General features: G+C 48.0%; 1 protein-coding gene across 1 annotated transcript; it reads left to right on the forward strand.

Moving 5' to 3' along the window:
* Positions 1-1,093: 1,093 nt before the first annotated feature.
* FETUB (fetuin B) lies at positions 1,094-11,916 on the forward strand. Its single transcript, XM_083442312.1, has 7 exons — positions 1,094-1,417; positions 2,639-2,749; positions 4,761-4,848; positions 5,459-5,625; positions 7,047-7,160; positions 9,254-9,343; positions 10,769-11,916. The coding sequence occupies exons 1-7, from the start codon at positions 1,181-1,183 to the stop codon at positions 11,333-11,335; spliced, it is 1,374 nt and encodes a 457-aa protein (XP_083298438.1). The 5' UTR covers positions 1,094-1,180; the 3' UTR covers positions 11,336-11,916.
* Positions 11,917-17,403: the final 5,487 nt, after the last annotated feature.

Genomic DNA, 17,403 nt, shown 5'->3' on the forward strand with positions numbered 1-17,403 from the left:
ACTGACCTGATAAGGTGAAGTGAGAGGCCCATGGTGGGCGCAGTCTCAGCAAAAGACAGAGAGCATTGGTGTGCTTGGTTCTGACATACTTCGTGGGCTGCAACATCTACCTGGGTCCCACGACATCTACCTGGGTCCCATCTACCTGGGTCCCAGATCATGACACCCACATATCAGAGATGACTCCCATGGTCCCTTCTAACTACACAGTTCTATGGTTCTAGATAGTCTGGCAGTGATAAGTTAACATGACTTTTAGGGGTGGCAAACGGTGTTTTCCTCCCATTCTCGCCACAATCTCAAACTGAGATTCTTCTTCTTCTTCTTCTTCTTCTTCTTCTTCTTCTTCTTCTTCTTCTTCTTCTTACCCCACCCATCTGACTGGATTTCTCTCAGCCACTGTGGGCGGCTCCCAAAAGAATATTAAAAACATGATAAAACAATCAAACATTAAAAATTAAAAAGGGCTGCCTTCAGATGTCTTCTAAAAGTCAGATAGTTGTTTATTTCCTTGACATCTGATAGGAGGGAGGGCGCCACTACCGAAAAGGCCCTCTGCCTGGTTCCCTGTTACCTCACTTCTCGCACTGAGGAAGGCCCTCAGCACTGGACCTCAGTGTCCGGGCTGAACGATGGGGGTGGAGACACTCCTTCAGGTATACTTGGCCAGGGCTGTTTAGGGCTTTAATGGTCAGCACCAACACTTGTAAAGTGTGCGTTGGTTAGGTAATAAGTTCGCTTCCAGGCCGCGCTCCTATACACACTTGCCTCTGGTGTGTAACAGAACATCCTCATCAGAAACAGCTTCTCGGTAAACCTGCAAAGGATTGCACCATAGATCTTCCTGTATCCGGCCCCTGCCCAGAATTTATATAACAAGTGGTTAGTTTGGCACCATTATTGCTAGATGTTTTCTGCGGACTTCAATCTGAAGCCAAGGACACGGGTCCAGAGCTGGTTAGAAAATCACATTTTCAACCTGTGAACACAACCTTCTAATCATTGACTCACTGTTTGCAGTTTGCATGTCCAGGTTCAAAGGTGTTGGCCACGGTGAGGAAGAAGAGCAAATATTAGTGACTGACCTCAAAAGTATATAAAGAAACCTGAGTGTTCTGCAAAGCCTGCTCTTCCAGAGGGGCTGCAGAATCTCCCTTCCTGGTACCCAGGCCTTTCCAATATGGCCCTTTTAATTTCCTTCCTGGTCGGGATACAGGTATTGTGTTCCTTAGCCGGTCTTCCACCTCGTCCAGGACAGCTACCAAGACCACCACTAACAGGACTGCTCTCCCCAGGGTGCAATAATTCTGTAGTCAAAGCAGCTGCAGCTCAGGCCCTAGACTGGATCAATTCCCATGAAAAAACGGGGTACGTGCTTGGTCTTCAGCGAATCTTTGATGCCCGGCAACTTCCGCAGGTAAGCAGCTACCCTGGTTCTGACTTTGCTCTCTACATTGCAGTCGGGGACAACCACCTTCCAAAACATCAGATGAAAGCGGGGGAGATAAGGGGGAGCCATTGTCCTATCTATTGAGTGGTCACTCCAAACCAGGAGTAGCGAACAGGTTGCCCTCCTGATGCTGGAATTGTAGAATTGCAGAGCTGGAAGGGATCCTAACGGTCATCTAGTCTAACCCCCTGGAATACAGGCATCTCAGTCTGCTTCACAGCTTCTGCTCCAGCCCATCCCAGATCTGCCTGCATGTTCCAGCACTGGCCTCCCCGTGGCTTCAGTTGTACAGAATGAAAGCTGCAGCCTGTATAATATTCTAGCTGAGAATTGCTCCATTTTAAAAGAGGAGAAACTGAGGCAGAGGAATAAGCAAGTGTTGGGGTGGATGCAATAGTCCTGGGTGCTATTATCATATCTTCTTCTTTGGCGATCGCTTGTGGCCAAGTAAGATTGTCTTCCATAAACATAGTTTTAACAGTGGGTCCGTAAGTGACTGTGGAGGCCAGTTCTGGATCCACATAACCTTCCATAGTGGGGACAGACGAGAGTTGATCATGTTGAGGGTTTGCCAAGTGTGCCTTCCTCTTAGCACCTTTCTCCCTTTTGTCCTGAGTTCAAGTGTCTTCAAAGCCCATGACACCTTTGGTAAAGACTGTTTTCCAATTGCAGCGCTCACAGGCCAGTGTTTCCCAGTTGTTGGTGTTGATACTACATTTATAAAAGTTTGCCTTGAGAGAGTCTTTAAACCTTCTTTGTTGACCACCAGCACTGGGATTAGCATATGCTCTCAGAAAGGAGGACCTGGCTGCATGCATTTTTAGAACACCAAAACATAACTCTAAGAGCCATTATTTATGGGGGGGGGGGTGTTTCTAGTTTAGTTGTGAGACCCTTTTCTTTATAGGTTTCGAATAAATGGTTGCAAAAGAAGCAGCTGTTCGAATAAATGGTTGCAAAAGGAAGCATTTTGGATCCTTGTGATCCTTGAAATCCCAGGAGAATGAAAGTCTAAGGCTGTAGTCAAACCTTACATGGAATAACTTTGTTGACATCAATGTTAAATTTACTTAGTTCTACAGAATTTGTTTTGCGTGAAAGGCAGCCAGCCAGGCTTGCCTTTTCAAATTCTGCTCTGTCTTGTGCTGCAAAGGGTTTCGTCTTCTTATCGTCTTTCGTCTTCTATAGAAGCCTGAAGTCTCTAAGTATTTTCTCACCTTGGATGTCCTGGAAACAGTGTGCCATGTTCTCAGCAGAAAACAGGCGAAGGATTGCAGTTTCAGAAGCGCCCATGAGACAGTAAGCATTTGATCTGCCAAGTTCAGAAAAGGACTGAACGTGCTAAGTTATGTTTTTAAGCTAGGAATGCCTCCAGACTGTCACTATTTTGTGGGAGGAATTCAAGTGCATACTAGGAAACTTAAAAAGGTAAATGGACCCCTGACCATTAGGTCCAGTTGCGGATTACTCTGGAGTTGTGTGCTCATCTCGCTTTATTGGCCGAGGGAGCTGGTGTACAGCTTCCGGGTCATGTGGCCAGCATGACTAAGCAGCTCCTTACCAGAGCAGCGCATGGAAACGCCGTTTACCTTCCCGCTGGAGTGGTACCTATTTATCTACTTGCACTTTGACGTGCTTTTGAACTGCTAGGTTGGCAGGAGCAGGGACCGAGCAACAAGAGCTCACCCCGTTGTGGGGATTCGAACTGCCGACCTTCTGATCGGCAAGTCCTAAGCTCTGTGGTTTAACCCACAGTGGCACCCACTGTGCAATTAAAGTGGATGAAATTTCGCTGTCACCCTAGAGCAGCGGTTTTCAACCAGTGTGCCGTGGCACCCTAGGGTGCCTTGAATGATGGTCAGGGGTGCCATGGGCAACACTGGCCTCTGTCCTTCTTTCCTTCCCTCCCTCCTCTGATGACTTCTTGTGTCTCTGCCTCCCAAAGGCTTGCACAGCTGTGTGTTGCAGCAGCCCTGGCTACAAGCTCCGCAAGAGAATGGTGCCTCTGGGGCTGGCCAGGAGGTTCTGGTTGCCAGGAGTTGATGTGGCCTCAGAGTAAGGTTCTGGCCTCACAATCACCTTTGGCCAGTCTCTGTCAGGTTGCTAAGGCTGGGGGCATCCTCTTTCCAGGCCTCTGTGGGGCGGCGTGAGGAGGCACCTCTCTTTGGGGCAGTGGCGGCTGCTGCTCAGAGGACTCGAAAGGGGAAAGGAGAAGAGAGGAGGCTGCAAGAACCCTCCACAAGGGAGTGTGCTCAAAAAAGGGGTGAGAGGCTGCCAGCTCTGCAGGCAAGGGGTGACATAACTGGGCTCCTGAGCCCCACATGGGTGTCACAAAAAGAATGTAGTTGGTCAAGGGAGCCATGGGCTCAAAAAAGGTTGAAAACCTATGCCTTAGCAACAAGTCTGGTTTTCAAAAGAAAATGATTTTGTACAATCATCTGGAAGAGCTTTGCGAATTCAGGATCTGGTGATGTCTCCAGGTGTGACCTGAAAAGATCTATAGTGTATTTCAGAATTGAATTGCTTAACAAGAAAGGTGAAGGGGTTCACATCACCCACCATCTGCACACAGGACCGCACGGTTCCCTTTCTCTCCCCTAAAGCCTTCACCAAATACAAAGAATATTCTAGTGAGGGAAGCAGATGTCAGTGGCAGTATAGAGTGTGGTGAGATGATTTGGGACTGTTGGAAGGGGGCAGGGTCCTGCTGTTTTTGGAGTAGCCCCATTGGGGAGGGAGGTGTAATATATCATTCTGCCCAGAGAGTACTGCCAGGCGAGGGTTTAATTTGCAAACAGGCCACTGAAATATCATATATTGGTCACTGGCCACAGAAGTGTTGTTGTTTTAATTTAGTGGTGACACCTGGGAAAGGGTAAATCCAGAACTAAATTGGGGAGGAAATACAGACTGTCATTTTGAGGCCAGTAAAACTGAGTGGAAACTGCAAAACACAAACAAAAAAACAAAAACTTGCATGCATGGAGAGCTAGAGAGAAGTAATAACAAATAATATCAGTCCAAATAAACAAAAAATGTTAAAAAATGTCCAGTAGCACCTTTGAGACCAACTAAGTTTGTTCTAGGTATAAGCTTTCATGTGCATGCACACTTCTTCAGATACTCAGATTAAAAATAAGAATAGTATAATATTATATTATAAAAATAATATCAGATTTTGCAAGGGGGGAGTGATTCTGCATGGCAAGTTGGGGGCTAAGCTGACTCCTTGGTCTGCAAAAGGTGAAGGTTTCTGGTTTGGCAAAACAAATCAATTCTACAAACATCACTTACCTTTCTGTTGCTCCAGGTCTATGGGCAGTGCAAAGTAACAGTTGACGCTGATAACCACGGGAACGTTTCTCAGCTGTGTTACTACGACTGCGTTTTACGCCCACGTATGTATTTCTATACATTTGCTTGAATTAACGTTTGTAAGGAAATTCATAAGGTAAAGGTAAAGGGACCCCTGAGCATTAGGTTCAGCCGTGACCGACTCTGGGGTTGCGGCACTCATCTCGCTTTACTGGCCGAGGGAGCCGGCGCACAGCTTCCGGGTCATGTGGCCAGCATGACTAAGCCGCTTCTGGCAAACCAGAGCAGCGCATGGAAACGCCGTTTACCTTCCCGCCAGAGTGGTACCTATTTATCTACTTGCACTTTGATGTGCTTTTGAACTGCTAGGTTGGCAGAAGCAGGGACCGAGCAACGGGAGCTCACCCCGTCGCGGGGATTCAAACCGCCGACCTTCTGATTGGCAAATCCTAGGTTCTGTGGTTTAACCCACAGCGCCACCCGCGTCCCCATTGTAACACATAGGAAGTAACAAACCAGAAAGGATGCTCGATAAAACTGAAGGTCCACGAGCAAACTAAAGACGTGTCTTTATTTAACAAGATTAAGAAGCAAAGGCCTTTTGCGACTTAGGCTTGCCCGCTAATTTACTGGCCTGCGTAAAGTAACATTTATCTGTGCAAGTCCAGCTATGCTTGTTTGTTTTCTAAATAGTTTCATCAAGGGCTATCGCAAAGGTTTGTCCTGACTGCCCAGTTCCCGGGGACCCAACTGAAGCCAAGTTCCAGGAGGCGGCGGCAGAGAGCCTTGCCAAATTCAACTTAGAAAACAACCATGCTCATTATTTTGCCATCCTCAACGTCACCAAGGCACGGTCACAGGTAAGTTTGAGACTGGACATCCTTGAAAGCAGGAGCAGGGAACCTGTGGCCTTCTGGATCTCGCTGGACTACAACTCCCATAATCCCTGATCCTTGGCCATGCTGACTCTGGCTGATGGGAGTTGGAGTCTAACAAATACCTGGAAGACTGCAGCGTTGCCATTTAGAGGAGAAGTTTTCTCCATCACACACGCCCCCATTCGTCACAGGATAGTTGATTTCGTTGCCTAGAGGCCTTCTTGCTATCTATAAGCCACGAATAACTGGAAATTCCATGTTTGGAGGCACAATACTTTCTAATACCAGCATGATGGGATGGTTAGGACTTAGGAGACCAGGGTTCAAAGCCCCACTCATCCACGACAGGGTCACCTTCTCTCAACGCTTCTCACAGCGTTGTCGTAAGGTTAGAATGAAGAGGAGAAGAAGCTTCAGCTCCTTGGAGAAAAAATTGGATATAAAAGTAGCACTCTCCTGGTGTGCCCCGCGGAGGACCTTAAGGTCCATAAATAACAACACTTTGGAGGTCCCAAACCTCAAGGAGGTTAGATTGGTCTCAACTAGGGCCAGGGCCTTTTCAGTACTGGCCCCGACTTGGTGGAATGCTCTGTCACAAGAGACTGGAGCCCTGCGGGCTTTGACATCTTTCCGCAGGGCCTGCAAGACGAAGCTGTTCCGCCTGGCCTTTGGCTTAGACTCACTCTGACCCCTTATATGGGATTTGGTATATAAATTTTCCCTTGGCTTTTTTGCTGGCCCATGTAGGACCAGCATGGATAGCTGGCTCGGGTGAATATCTGATGTTTCCTCCCTTTATGGCCTTGATTTATGGGCTACTACTAAAATGAGGCTGCATTTTAAGCTGTATTTTAATTAACTGTTTGTTTGTTTGTTTGTTGTTGTTGTTGTTTCTATTACATTTTATTGTAATTTTATTGTAATTCATATTCGGTGTTAGCTGCCCTGAGCCCGGCCCTGGCTGGGGAGGACGGGGTATAAATAAATAAAAATTACCATATTTTTCGCTCTATAAGACGCACCAGACCACAAGACGCACCTAGTTTTTGGAGGAGGAAAACAAGAAAAAAAATATTCTGAATCCCAGAAGCCAGAACAGCAAGAGGAATCGCTGCACAGTGAAAGCAGCAATCCCTCTTGCTGTTCTGGCTTCTGGGATAGCTGCACAGCCTGCATTCACTCCATAAGATGCACACACATTTCCCCTTACTTTTTAGGAGGGAAAAAGTGAGTCTTATAGAGCAAAAAATACGGTATTATTACTATTATTAATTGCACCAGTTGCTGGGGAGCGAGGCGGAGGGCCAACAGGAATGTAAGAGGGCTGTTGTCTTCTATCTTGCTTGCACTTCATCCAGACGACACAGACTGCTCTAACCTGTTTCCTCTGCCCTTTTGCACAGTGGGTTATTGGGCCTTCGAACGCAGTGGAATATACGATCCAGGAGACATCTTGCACCAAAGGCAAGGGTGTCCCCGACATCTCCAATTGCGAACCCCTCCCACGTGAAACGGCCGTGAGTATTCCTTCACTTGGTGCTGATTTTTTTTTTGTTTTTTTGGTACCCCGCCCATCTGGCTGGGCTTCCCCAGCCACTCTGGGCGGCTTACAAAAAAAAATATTAAAATACTCTAATACATCAAACATTAAAAGCTTCCCTGAACAGGGCTGCCTTCAGATGTCTTCTAAAAGTCTCGTAGTTGTTGTTCTCTTTGACATCTGGTGGGAGGGTGTTCCACAGGGAGGGCACCACTACCGAGAAGGCCCTCTGCCTGGTTCCCTGTAACTTGGCTTCTCGCAGTGAGGGAACCGCCAGAAGGCCCTCGGAGCTGGAACTCAGTGTCCGGGTAGAACGATGGGGGTGGAGACGCTCCTTCAGGTATACAGGACAGAGGCCGTTTAGGGCTTTAAAGGTCAGCACCAATACTTTGAACTGTGCTCGGAAACGTACTGGGAGCCAATGTAGGTCTTTTAAGACTGGTGTTATGTGGTCTTGGCGGCCGCTCCCAGTCACCAGTCTAGCTGCCGCGTTCTGGATTAGTTGTAGTTTCCGGGTCACCTTCAAAGGTAGCCCCACGTACAGCGCATTGCAGTAGTCCAAGCGGGAGATAACCAGAGCATGTACCACTCTGGCGAGACAGTCTGCAGGCAGATAGGGTCTCAGCCTGCATACCAGATGGAGCTGGTAAACAGCTGCCCTGGACACAGATTTGACAGCTGTGAGTCCAAAATGACTCTCAGGCTGTGCACCTGGTCCTGCAGGGGCACAGTTACCCCATTCAGGACCAGGGAATCCTCCACACCTGCCCGCCTCCTGTCCCCCAAGAACAGTACTTCTGTCTTGTCAGGATTCAACCTCAATCTGTTAGCCTCCATCCAACCTTCAACCGCCTCCAGGCACTCACACAGGACCTTCACCGCCTCCACTGGTTCTCATTTGAAAGAGAGGTAGAGCTGGGTATCATCCGCATACTGATGAACACCCAGCCCAAATCCCCTGATGATCTCTCCCAGCGGCTGCATATAGATGTTGAAAGGGACATCCGTTAGCTAGGGATGATGGGAGTTGCAGTCCAAATACAGCTGGAGACTCAAGTTTGGCAAACCCAGAAGCAGAACATTTTTGCACCATCCCCCCCCCCTTCTTCTCCAAAGATATTTGTAGAGAGCATAAGAGGAACTGTCCTTGACAACTCCAGACTCCCCATTCATGCCCTGGATATTTGCCTAAAGGGACCCCTGACCATTAGGTCCAGTCATGACCGACTCTGGGGTTGCGGCGCTCATCTCACTTTATTGGCCGAGGGAGCCGGCGTACAGCTTCTGGGTCATGTGGCCAGCACGACTAAGCCGCTTCTGGCGAACCAGAGCAGCGCATGGTACCTCCTTTTACCTTCCCGCCGGAGTGGTACATATTTATCTACTTGCACTTTGATGTGCTTTCGAACTGCTAGGTTGGCAGAAGCAGGGACCGAGCAACGGGAGCTCACCCCGTCACAGGGATTCGAACCGCTGACCTTCTGATCGGCAAGCCCTAGGCTCAGTGGTTTAGACAACAGCGCCACCCACGTCCCTTTTGGGTGTTTGCCTAAGCCTCCAGGCTTTCTACTGTGGGTATGCACATCATCATCATCATTATTATTATTACACAGTTGGACTTGTGCACGTGGTTGCCAATATCCCTCCCTGTCTCTCAATCTCTGGTGAATGCGCAACTTAGACACGCGTCGCCAACCTTTTTGGGGCATATGGGCCCATTTGCAACCTGGAGAACCTGTTGCGGGCGCCATGCACATGCCACAGGTCCCCGCACCCCAGCTGCAACCTCCTCCCTCACGCCCCAAGTTGCATCCCACACCCAAGTTAGGCTTTCATTGGCTAAAGAAGGCTTCTGCCAAGCCTAATTTCAGTAGAGGTGTGGGAATGGGAACCTGCGGGTGCCAGAGAAAAATATTGTGTTTGGAAGTACATTGTTGACCTGTGGCCACCCCAGCTCCATCACATTCGCTCCAAGGACGGAAAGGTTCCCCACGACCTAAAGTCTAGGCAGGCTTGTGTTTTTTTAATCGCTCGTGCTTTCCTGATGGAGGGATCCGGTTTATTTCGTAGGAGACAGGCCTGTGCAGAGGTTCCGTGGTAAACAGCCGGGTAGATCATCAGAAGTACGTCAGTGCGCAGTGTGAACTCTACCCCCCAAAGGTATGTGGCTCAGTCGGGCATATAATAATAATAATTTATTATTTATACCCCACCAATCTGCCTGGGTTTCCCCAGCCACACTGGGCAGCTCCCAACAGAGTATTAAAAACAGGATAAAACATCAAACTTTGAAAAATTCCCTGAACAGGGCTGCCTTCAGATGTCTTCTAAAAGTCAGGTAGTTGTTTATTTCTTTGACATCTGCTGGGAGGGTATTCCACAAGGCGGGCGCCACTACCGAGAAGGCCCTCTGCCTGTTTCCCTGTAACTTCACATCTCGCAGTGAGGGAACCGCCAGAAGGTCCTAGGGGCTGGATCTCAGTGTCTGGGCAGAATGATGGGGGTGGAGACACTTCTTCAGGTATACTGGGCCGAGGCCATTTAGGGCTTTAAAGTTCAGCAACAACACTATGAATTGTGCTCGGAAATGTACTGGGAGCCAGTGTAGGTCCTTCAGAACTGGTGTTATGTGGTCTTGCCAGCCACTCCCAGTCACCAGTCTAGCTGCCGCATTGTTTTCTGGAAGTAATAACCCACAGTAAATGAGCATATGCAAGGCATTTATATCATGGGTTCGTAGAGCTGGAGGGGGTCTAAAGCGTCATCAACTCCCTGCAATGAAGAAATCACAGCGAAGGAACCCCTGACACACGGCCACCCAATGTCTGTTTACAATCCTTCAGCGAAGGAGAGTCCATCACCTTCTGAGGTAGCCCATTCCACTGTCAAACATCTCTTCCTGTCAGAAAGAGCCTCCTAATTTTTAGTCGCCTGCTAAATGAAACTGGGCAGAATCAGCCAACAACAGAAACCCCAATAAGAATATCCTTTGAAAACACCAGATTGAATGTGTTAAAGCTCAGAGCTTAAAACCTCCAGGAGAACAAAATGGTATTTTTCACCTGGTGCTGAAAAGATATCAGCTCTGGTGCCAGGGAAGGCTCTCAGGTGAGGATGTTCCACGAATCTCCCACTGCCCAATCCCTGGGTGCCATCCACTCTGGGAAGCTGGAGGAAAGCCTTGGTCGCCAACCAGTAGGACCAAGACAGCTTTCCGAGTCATGTGGCCAGCATGACCAAACCGCTTCTGGTGCAATGGAACACCGTGACGGAAACCAGAGCAGTGCACAGAAACGCTGTTTACCTTCCTGCTGCAGCAGTACCTATTTATCTACTTGCACTGGTGTGCTTTCAAACTGCTAGGTTGGCAGGAGCTGGGGCAGAGCAAAGGGAGCTCACCCCGTTGAGCAGATTCGAACCGCCGACCTTCCGATCAGCAAGCCCAAGAGGCTCAGTGGTCTAGACCACAGCGCCACCCGCTTTGGATGGAAGATAAGTCCCAATAAATGCATATGTATATAAAGATGGGGGGGAAAGAAATTGCAAAGTGATTCAGAATGAACAATTCTAATTTTTCCCTTTCAGCCACTCGACACGGATGATCAGAAACCACAACCTGGACCTAAACCTGGGCAGGAAGGACACCGCGAAGATCACAAAAGCAGTGACGAACACCATGACCAGAAAGGGCATGGACAAGGCCACGGTCACGGCCATGATCACGGCCACGGTCATGGTCACGGCCACAGCCATGGCCACGGCAATCGCCACCACCACCACAAACATCACGGGAACCACTCGCATGAGCACCAGAGTCCACCAGACCAGCCAGAAACACTGGGCCGTGTGGTTGTTCTCCCTCCTTCAAACGAACATGTATCTCTCCATTCCCTGCCAGAAATTCAACCTGAACAATTAGATGGGGAACCCGTTCCCCCCGGGGCAGAGAGCCCAACAGGAACCCCTCAGGTCAACCGCCCTGATATACATGGTGCTCCGGGCAAACCACTGGCTAAGCCAAACATCTTTGCATTCCCTGTTGGGTTTTCAAACTCAGCTACGTGTCCAGGAGACAGCACAATAACTATCCCTGGTGTCGAGCTGCCCCAAAGGCCTGCGATAAAATTGCCCCCAGAGCCCAAGAAGGCCTAAAGTTTGGGTACTGTAGAATCCCCAAAAGCTATTCGACATGTGGTACTGCATCCTCGCAGCATGAGAGGAGCGGTTTTGGAGGAGGAAGGGAAGGGAGGAGGAGAAAAAGATGGTCATTATAATCTCTTCACCACAAAAAGTAATTTAAAAAAAAATTCAACTGGTTGTGCAGTGAATTGACACAAAGGGCACCAGAGGAATCTCTGTGGTACTGTTAGTGATTTGCACGAGTGCTTTGCCAAATGAGCTCCCTCTTATAGTATTCCCATGCTGTTTGGACCAAAGTCCACAGAGGGAAGGAATGACTGACAGTGAATAGGGAGCCCATCTTGGACCTTATAGCATCCCAAAAGCAACACTTGAAAAGCCCCAAAAGTTCACAGCTCAGCTGTGCGTTCTTTAGTCCCTGCGGTGTGTGGGATATTTTCATGAATCTAAACAACATGGTGGCCAAAGATTTCTTTCTTTCCTTTCTTTTCTCCGCCTATCTCTGACCTCCTCGTCCTTGTGAATGTGAAAAGAGTGGCATTTTCTCTGCTGCAAGGAAGCTTAACAATACTCAATAAAAGAGCGGTGCGACATTACTGCCTCTTGAGTGGCTGTTTTGGAAACCAGACCTTTCTCATTTTCGCTTTGAAAAACAAAGCAGGCCTCTAGACATCAAGGCCTCCAGGTGGTAACCGTGAAGTGTGTGTTTGGCGCAGTTTAGCCTGAGGAAACCAGGAGGTACTGGAGGTGTCTTTCATGTAGAGTGAGAGAGATGAGACATATATTCTGAAATATACTCTGAGTCCTGTAGTGATTTCATGCTCTTTATTGCAGCTTGTAAAACAGTGATTGAATTGCCCCTCAAACCTCAGGCTTTTATATACATTATTTACACAATGAGTCCCATCTGATTGTCTGATTCTGCTTCCCTCCTGGAGCCTGACTGGTCTTTTCCTGCAAGCCAATCAGTTCTTGCATTCTAGGATCCTAAAGGTAAAGGTAAAGGGACCCCTGACCATTAGGTCCAGTTGTGACCGACTCTGGGGTTGCGGCGCTCATCTCGCTTTATTGGCCGAGGGAGCCGGCGTAAAGCTTCCGGGACGTGTGGCCAGCATGACTAAGCCGCTTCTGGCAAACCAGAGCAGCACACGGAAACGCCGTTTACCTTCCCGCCAGAGCGGTACCTATTTATCTACTTGCACTTTGACATGCTTTCGAACTGCTAGGTTGGCAGGAGCAGGGACGGAGAAACGGGAGCTCACCCCGCCACGGGGATTCGAACCGCCGACCTTCTGATCGGCAAGCCCTAGGCTCTGTGGTTTAACCCACAGTGCCACCCGCGTCCCCTTCTAGGATCCTATTTGCCTATTGTTCTAGGATCCAAGCTTAGTACATAACATATTCTCACAGGAGAAATTTCACCTTCAGCCTGGGGGAAGTGGCTGAGGATGAAAGGGGGAAATCCCTCCCCAAAATTGTCAGGGTGGAAGAGTGAACAGGGGCAGCTCATCCTGTTTCACCGCTTGAGGCAAAATGGGAGGTGCTGCCTTGCCATGCCATTGCCACCTGAGGCAGCAGCCTGAGTCCACCTAGTGTCTGGACCGGCTCTGGGAGTAAAACTCATATAGCAGGCATGGGAGAGAAAAACTCATTGAGTCAGCATCTGCGCTTCCATTCATGCTTGTCCCAATGGTCATGTCGGCCATTTTTCGTTTTCATCTTTGCCCAGAATGGTACCGTGTTATAATATAGCATAGTTTTAGCTTTCAGGGGTGAGGCCAAGAGTGCCTTCCATCACAGAGCAGAAACCTCTCTCTTTTTAAACCCAGAACCTCTTGTGACAGTGACACTTCTGGATTTTATTTTATTTTTTAAAATTTTTCTTAATAATCATTTTTCTTAATTTTCCAAATTATTTCAAACCAAATTACTTTAATTTAACACAATTTCTTAAAATCAGGTTTCCCGCTCCAGTTGCGTCGTATGTCGGGGGGGGGGGCAGAGCAAAACCTTATTAAATTCCTTGTAAAGCATAAATCACACACCCCCTTTCCCCTCCAAATTATCTAGCAGAGCAGCAACTACACACGTCTCTTCATTATGTAGAGGAGGAGAGGCGAAAAAAGACCATTACAAAACCATCAGAGAGCACAAAAAAGCAGTTTGTCCTCCCCCTTTCTTTTCACAGCTGCGGTAGGGATTCTCAAATTTAAAGAAACCATTCAAATACCTTCAGTCCCGGTTCTTTTGGCAGCTGATTGATTGCAACCCATCTGCATATGAGGCTTCGGCAGCACCTCTTGATTAACAGTCTTTTCCAGTGAGTCTTCTCTTCTCATGAGGCTCCAATACTTTGGAAAAGACCCTGATGTTGGGAAAGATGGAGGGCACAAGGAGAAGGGGACGACAGAGGACGAGATGGTTAGACAGTGTTCTCGAAGCTACAAACATGAATCTGACCAAACTGCGGGTGGCAGTGGAAGACAGGAGTGCCTGGCGTGCTCTGGTCCATGGGGTCACGAAGAGTCGGACACGACTGAACGACTAAACAACAACAACATTGTCCAGATTGAGGAGGAACCTTCCACTAAATCATGACTCGTCCATGGTGGGGACACACTCCCAGGTTGCTCCCATTCTGCCTTTCAAATTGGTAGACACAGGATTGTGCAATGCAGTGGGATACAGTGAACTTCCCAGACCCCCCTGGAAAGCATCTGGAGGATTAATAATAATAATAATAATAATAATAATAATAATAATAATATATTTATATCCCGCCCTTCCTGGTTCAGAAAACCAAGCTCAGGGCAGCTAACAACAAATTTAAAACACTTAATTGATTCTACAAAAAACAGCATAAAATAAGGTATAAAACATGAATAACAATAAAATCAAAAATCAATTTAGGGGGGAAATCCATCCAATAAACATTAGATGATCACCAGGGCTAGCTGGCTAAATTAGTCCTCTTTGGGCCAGCGAGGAGACCAGGGGAGAATTAGCTGTGGGATCCCAGAGCGGGTAATCTTCATAAAAAGGAGAGGGGGAGGGAAGGAAGGGGAATAAAAGATCAGGCTGAGTTCAAATTGAAAGCCAGGTGGAATAGCTCTGTCTTACAGGCCCTGTGGAAGGAATTTAAATCCTGCAGGGCCCTGGTCTCATGGGACAGAGCATTCTACCAAGTCGGAGCCATCACTGAGAAGGCCCTGGCCCTGGTGTTTGTGCCTCATTCCCTCCCTTTCCCCTGCCTGAACTTTTTCGCAGCCCCCAGAGTGGCTACGGAGAGCCTCCCCCATGGAATTGTGAGCAAGGCCAGACACCATGTGCGCTGCTCTGGTTCGCCAGAAGCGGTTTAGTCATGCTGGCCACATGACCCAGAAGCTGTATGCCGGCTCCCTCGGCCAGCAAGATGAGTGCCGCAACCCCAGAGTCGTCCATGACAGGACCTAATGGTCAGGGGAACATTTACCTTTACCTTTATACACACACCTGCTATTTCAGCCACGCACTTTTGTTCCTTCAGTGGGCCCACAACACCCACACAACTACCCTTTGTGATACTTGGGCAACATGCTTTTGCTATGGCTCCATTTCCGCATAAATCATTCATTTTCTGTTTACATTTCTCAACCAGGGATCAAGACGGATGCCTTCATTACACTGATGCTATATCTTTTTTCCCTTCTTTAATAAACAAAACAAGTCGGTGTCCTGCTGAGCATCAACCCATGTGCCTCTTTGGGGGCTTTCCTGGTGCAAAGTCTTCACAGAGCACAGAAGGGGTAAGGTGAGCTCCTAGCACTTCTGACAGCTTTGTTCTGTTCTGATGCCCAAAGCCAGGTGTCCACGGTTTCTGCAGGCTGCAACGGTACAGAAAAGGAGGCAAGGGCAGTGGCGTAGCGTGGGTTGTCAGCACCCGGGGCAAGGCAAGTAATTTGCGCCCCCTAACCCGTGGATTTGCGCCCCCTAACCCCCAGATGTTGCGCCCGGTGCGGCCGGCCCCCCCTGCACCCCCCATGCTATGCCACTGGGCAAGGGTGGCCCTTGACTTGAGCACAGTCCCAGTAGGCCCTTCCTTCCCCCACCCGCAGGGAATAAGAACAGCCTGACCCTCGCCAGCCTCCCATGTAATCTCCCGCACGCTGATAAAACTCCTGAAGATCATGCAGGGCCTCTGCTACTGCCCTCCTTCTTGTGCATCAACTCAGAAGGCCCCTGAATGCTATTTTTAGTGCAGTGATAGGATCAGGTAGAATAAGCTCCCTTAAAGCACCCTCTCCGTCCCCAGGCGTGTCGCTAAAGGGTCCCGAGAGGCTAGTCCTTTTGCGGGTAAGTTTGGGCTTCTTATTTTCAGGGGTCGTCTTTGTGGGGAATGAATGCCCTCCTCCCCAGTGCATGGAGGGGGGAGGAATCATGCTCACGATGCAGTTTCGGCAAGGATGTCAAAGAGTCTAGGCATTTATACAATGTATGCCCATAGCCCTGATCTCAGAGTAAGGGAAGCCTGAGCAATTGGCTTGACTGTGATGAGTGAGGGTTGGGGTTATTGTCCCCTCCCCTGTTTTGCTTTCCCCCAAGGACACGCTCTATGGGGAGCTGGCTTTGGGCACCAGTCCCACGGGCAGATGGGGCATTACAAAGATGTCTGCAGTCATGACACCAGTCAAGCTTGCAAAAATCTATCATCTGCCCGATAATAAATGTTGGAAATGTAAAGAAACTGAAGGCACATTCTTTCACCTTTGGTGGATGTGCCCAAGGATTAAGGCTTTCTGGGAGATGATTTATAATGAAATGAAAAAGGTATTTAAATATACCTTTCTGAAGAAACCAGAGGCCTTTCTCCTGGGCATGGTTGGCCAATTGGTGTCAAAGAAGGATAGAACGTTCTTTATGTATGCTACAACAGCAGCAAGAATACTTATTGCAAAGTATTGGAAGACACAAGATTTACCCACTCTGGAAGAATGGCAGATGAAGGTGATGGACTATATGGAATTGGCGGAAATGACCGTCAGAATCCGAGACCAGGGAGAAGAGTCAGTGGAAGAAGATTGGAAGAAATTTAAAGACTATTTACAGAAATACTGCAAAATTAATGAATGTTAAAATGATGTTGGATTGAAGTTAAGTGGCTTTTAGCAGCAATGTTATAAAGGAATATGTAAAAATGGATTGTTAACAGGTGATAATCTAAAGCTATAATATATTAAGATAAAAGATTAAGATAAAATCAAAGAGGGAAAGGATTTGCTGAATTAACTAATTGAACTGGAATACAAGAAAGGGAGGTGTGAGGAGGTCAGGGAAACAAGCAAATGAAAGATAAGATATGGAAAGACTGATCTGTTTTTAACTGTTTTTACTTTGTATTTTCATTTTCTTTTTATTCTTTTTCTTATTTTTGTAATATGTTGAAATTTTAATAAATATCTTAAAAAAAAAATAATACAAAGATGTCTGCAAACATGGCACGAAGGCTAGCAACATCAACCCCGCCATGACAGCCGCAGTGCCTGGAGACAGGCAGTCAGGTCATGTATCCACAGCAGTGACCAGAGGGGGAATGGTCGCTGGGAGGAGCGCAGACAGAAGAAACGCCATGTTGCATCTGCAGCAGCACCCCTTCATCTGCCCCAGCTGCAACAAAACATGTCCCTCCCATATCGGTCTCTACAGCTACAACAGATACTGTAACCTTCCAACAGTTTGACAATGAAGCACTTCTCCATTCTCTCCCGAGACAGACAGATGCCAAGCAGGTTTTGCATTCTCCAGGGTAACACCCATCTGACCAATGAATGGATCAAGCCACTCTGCAATTTAAAGATGGCAGGCAGGGTTGGTACCACATGAACCCTGGTCCCCAAATGAAGCACCAGCAGGCACTTGCGAACAACTCTCTTCCTTGAATGAGCAATGGAGGCCACCCTGTAAAATAATGGGCATCCCTTTTGTAGGCTGTGTGTGTGTGTGTGTGTGTGTGCACGCAAGCTGAGAGTGACAAGGTCCAAATACAAAAGAGCAAAGATTGTGCCTTTGATTTGGCAACAAAACCTGCTTCTGCTTTTCTTTCA

The sequence above is a fragment of the Podarcis tiliguerta genome, assembly GCF_965153285.1.
Source record: "Podarcis tiliguerta genome assembly, chromosome: 5".
NCBI lineage: Eukaryota > Metazoa > Chordata > Lepidosauria > Squamata > Lacertidae > Podarcis > Podarcis tiliguerta.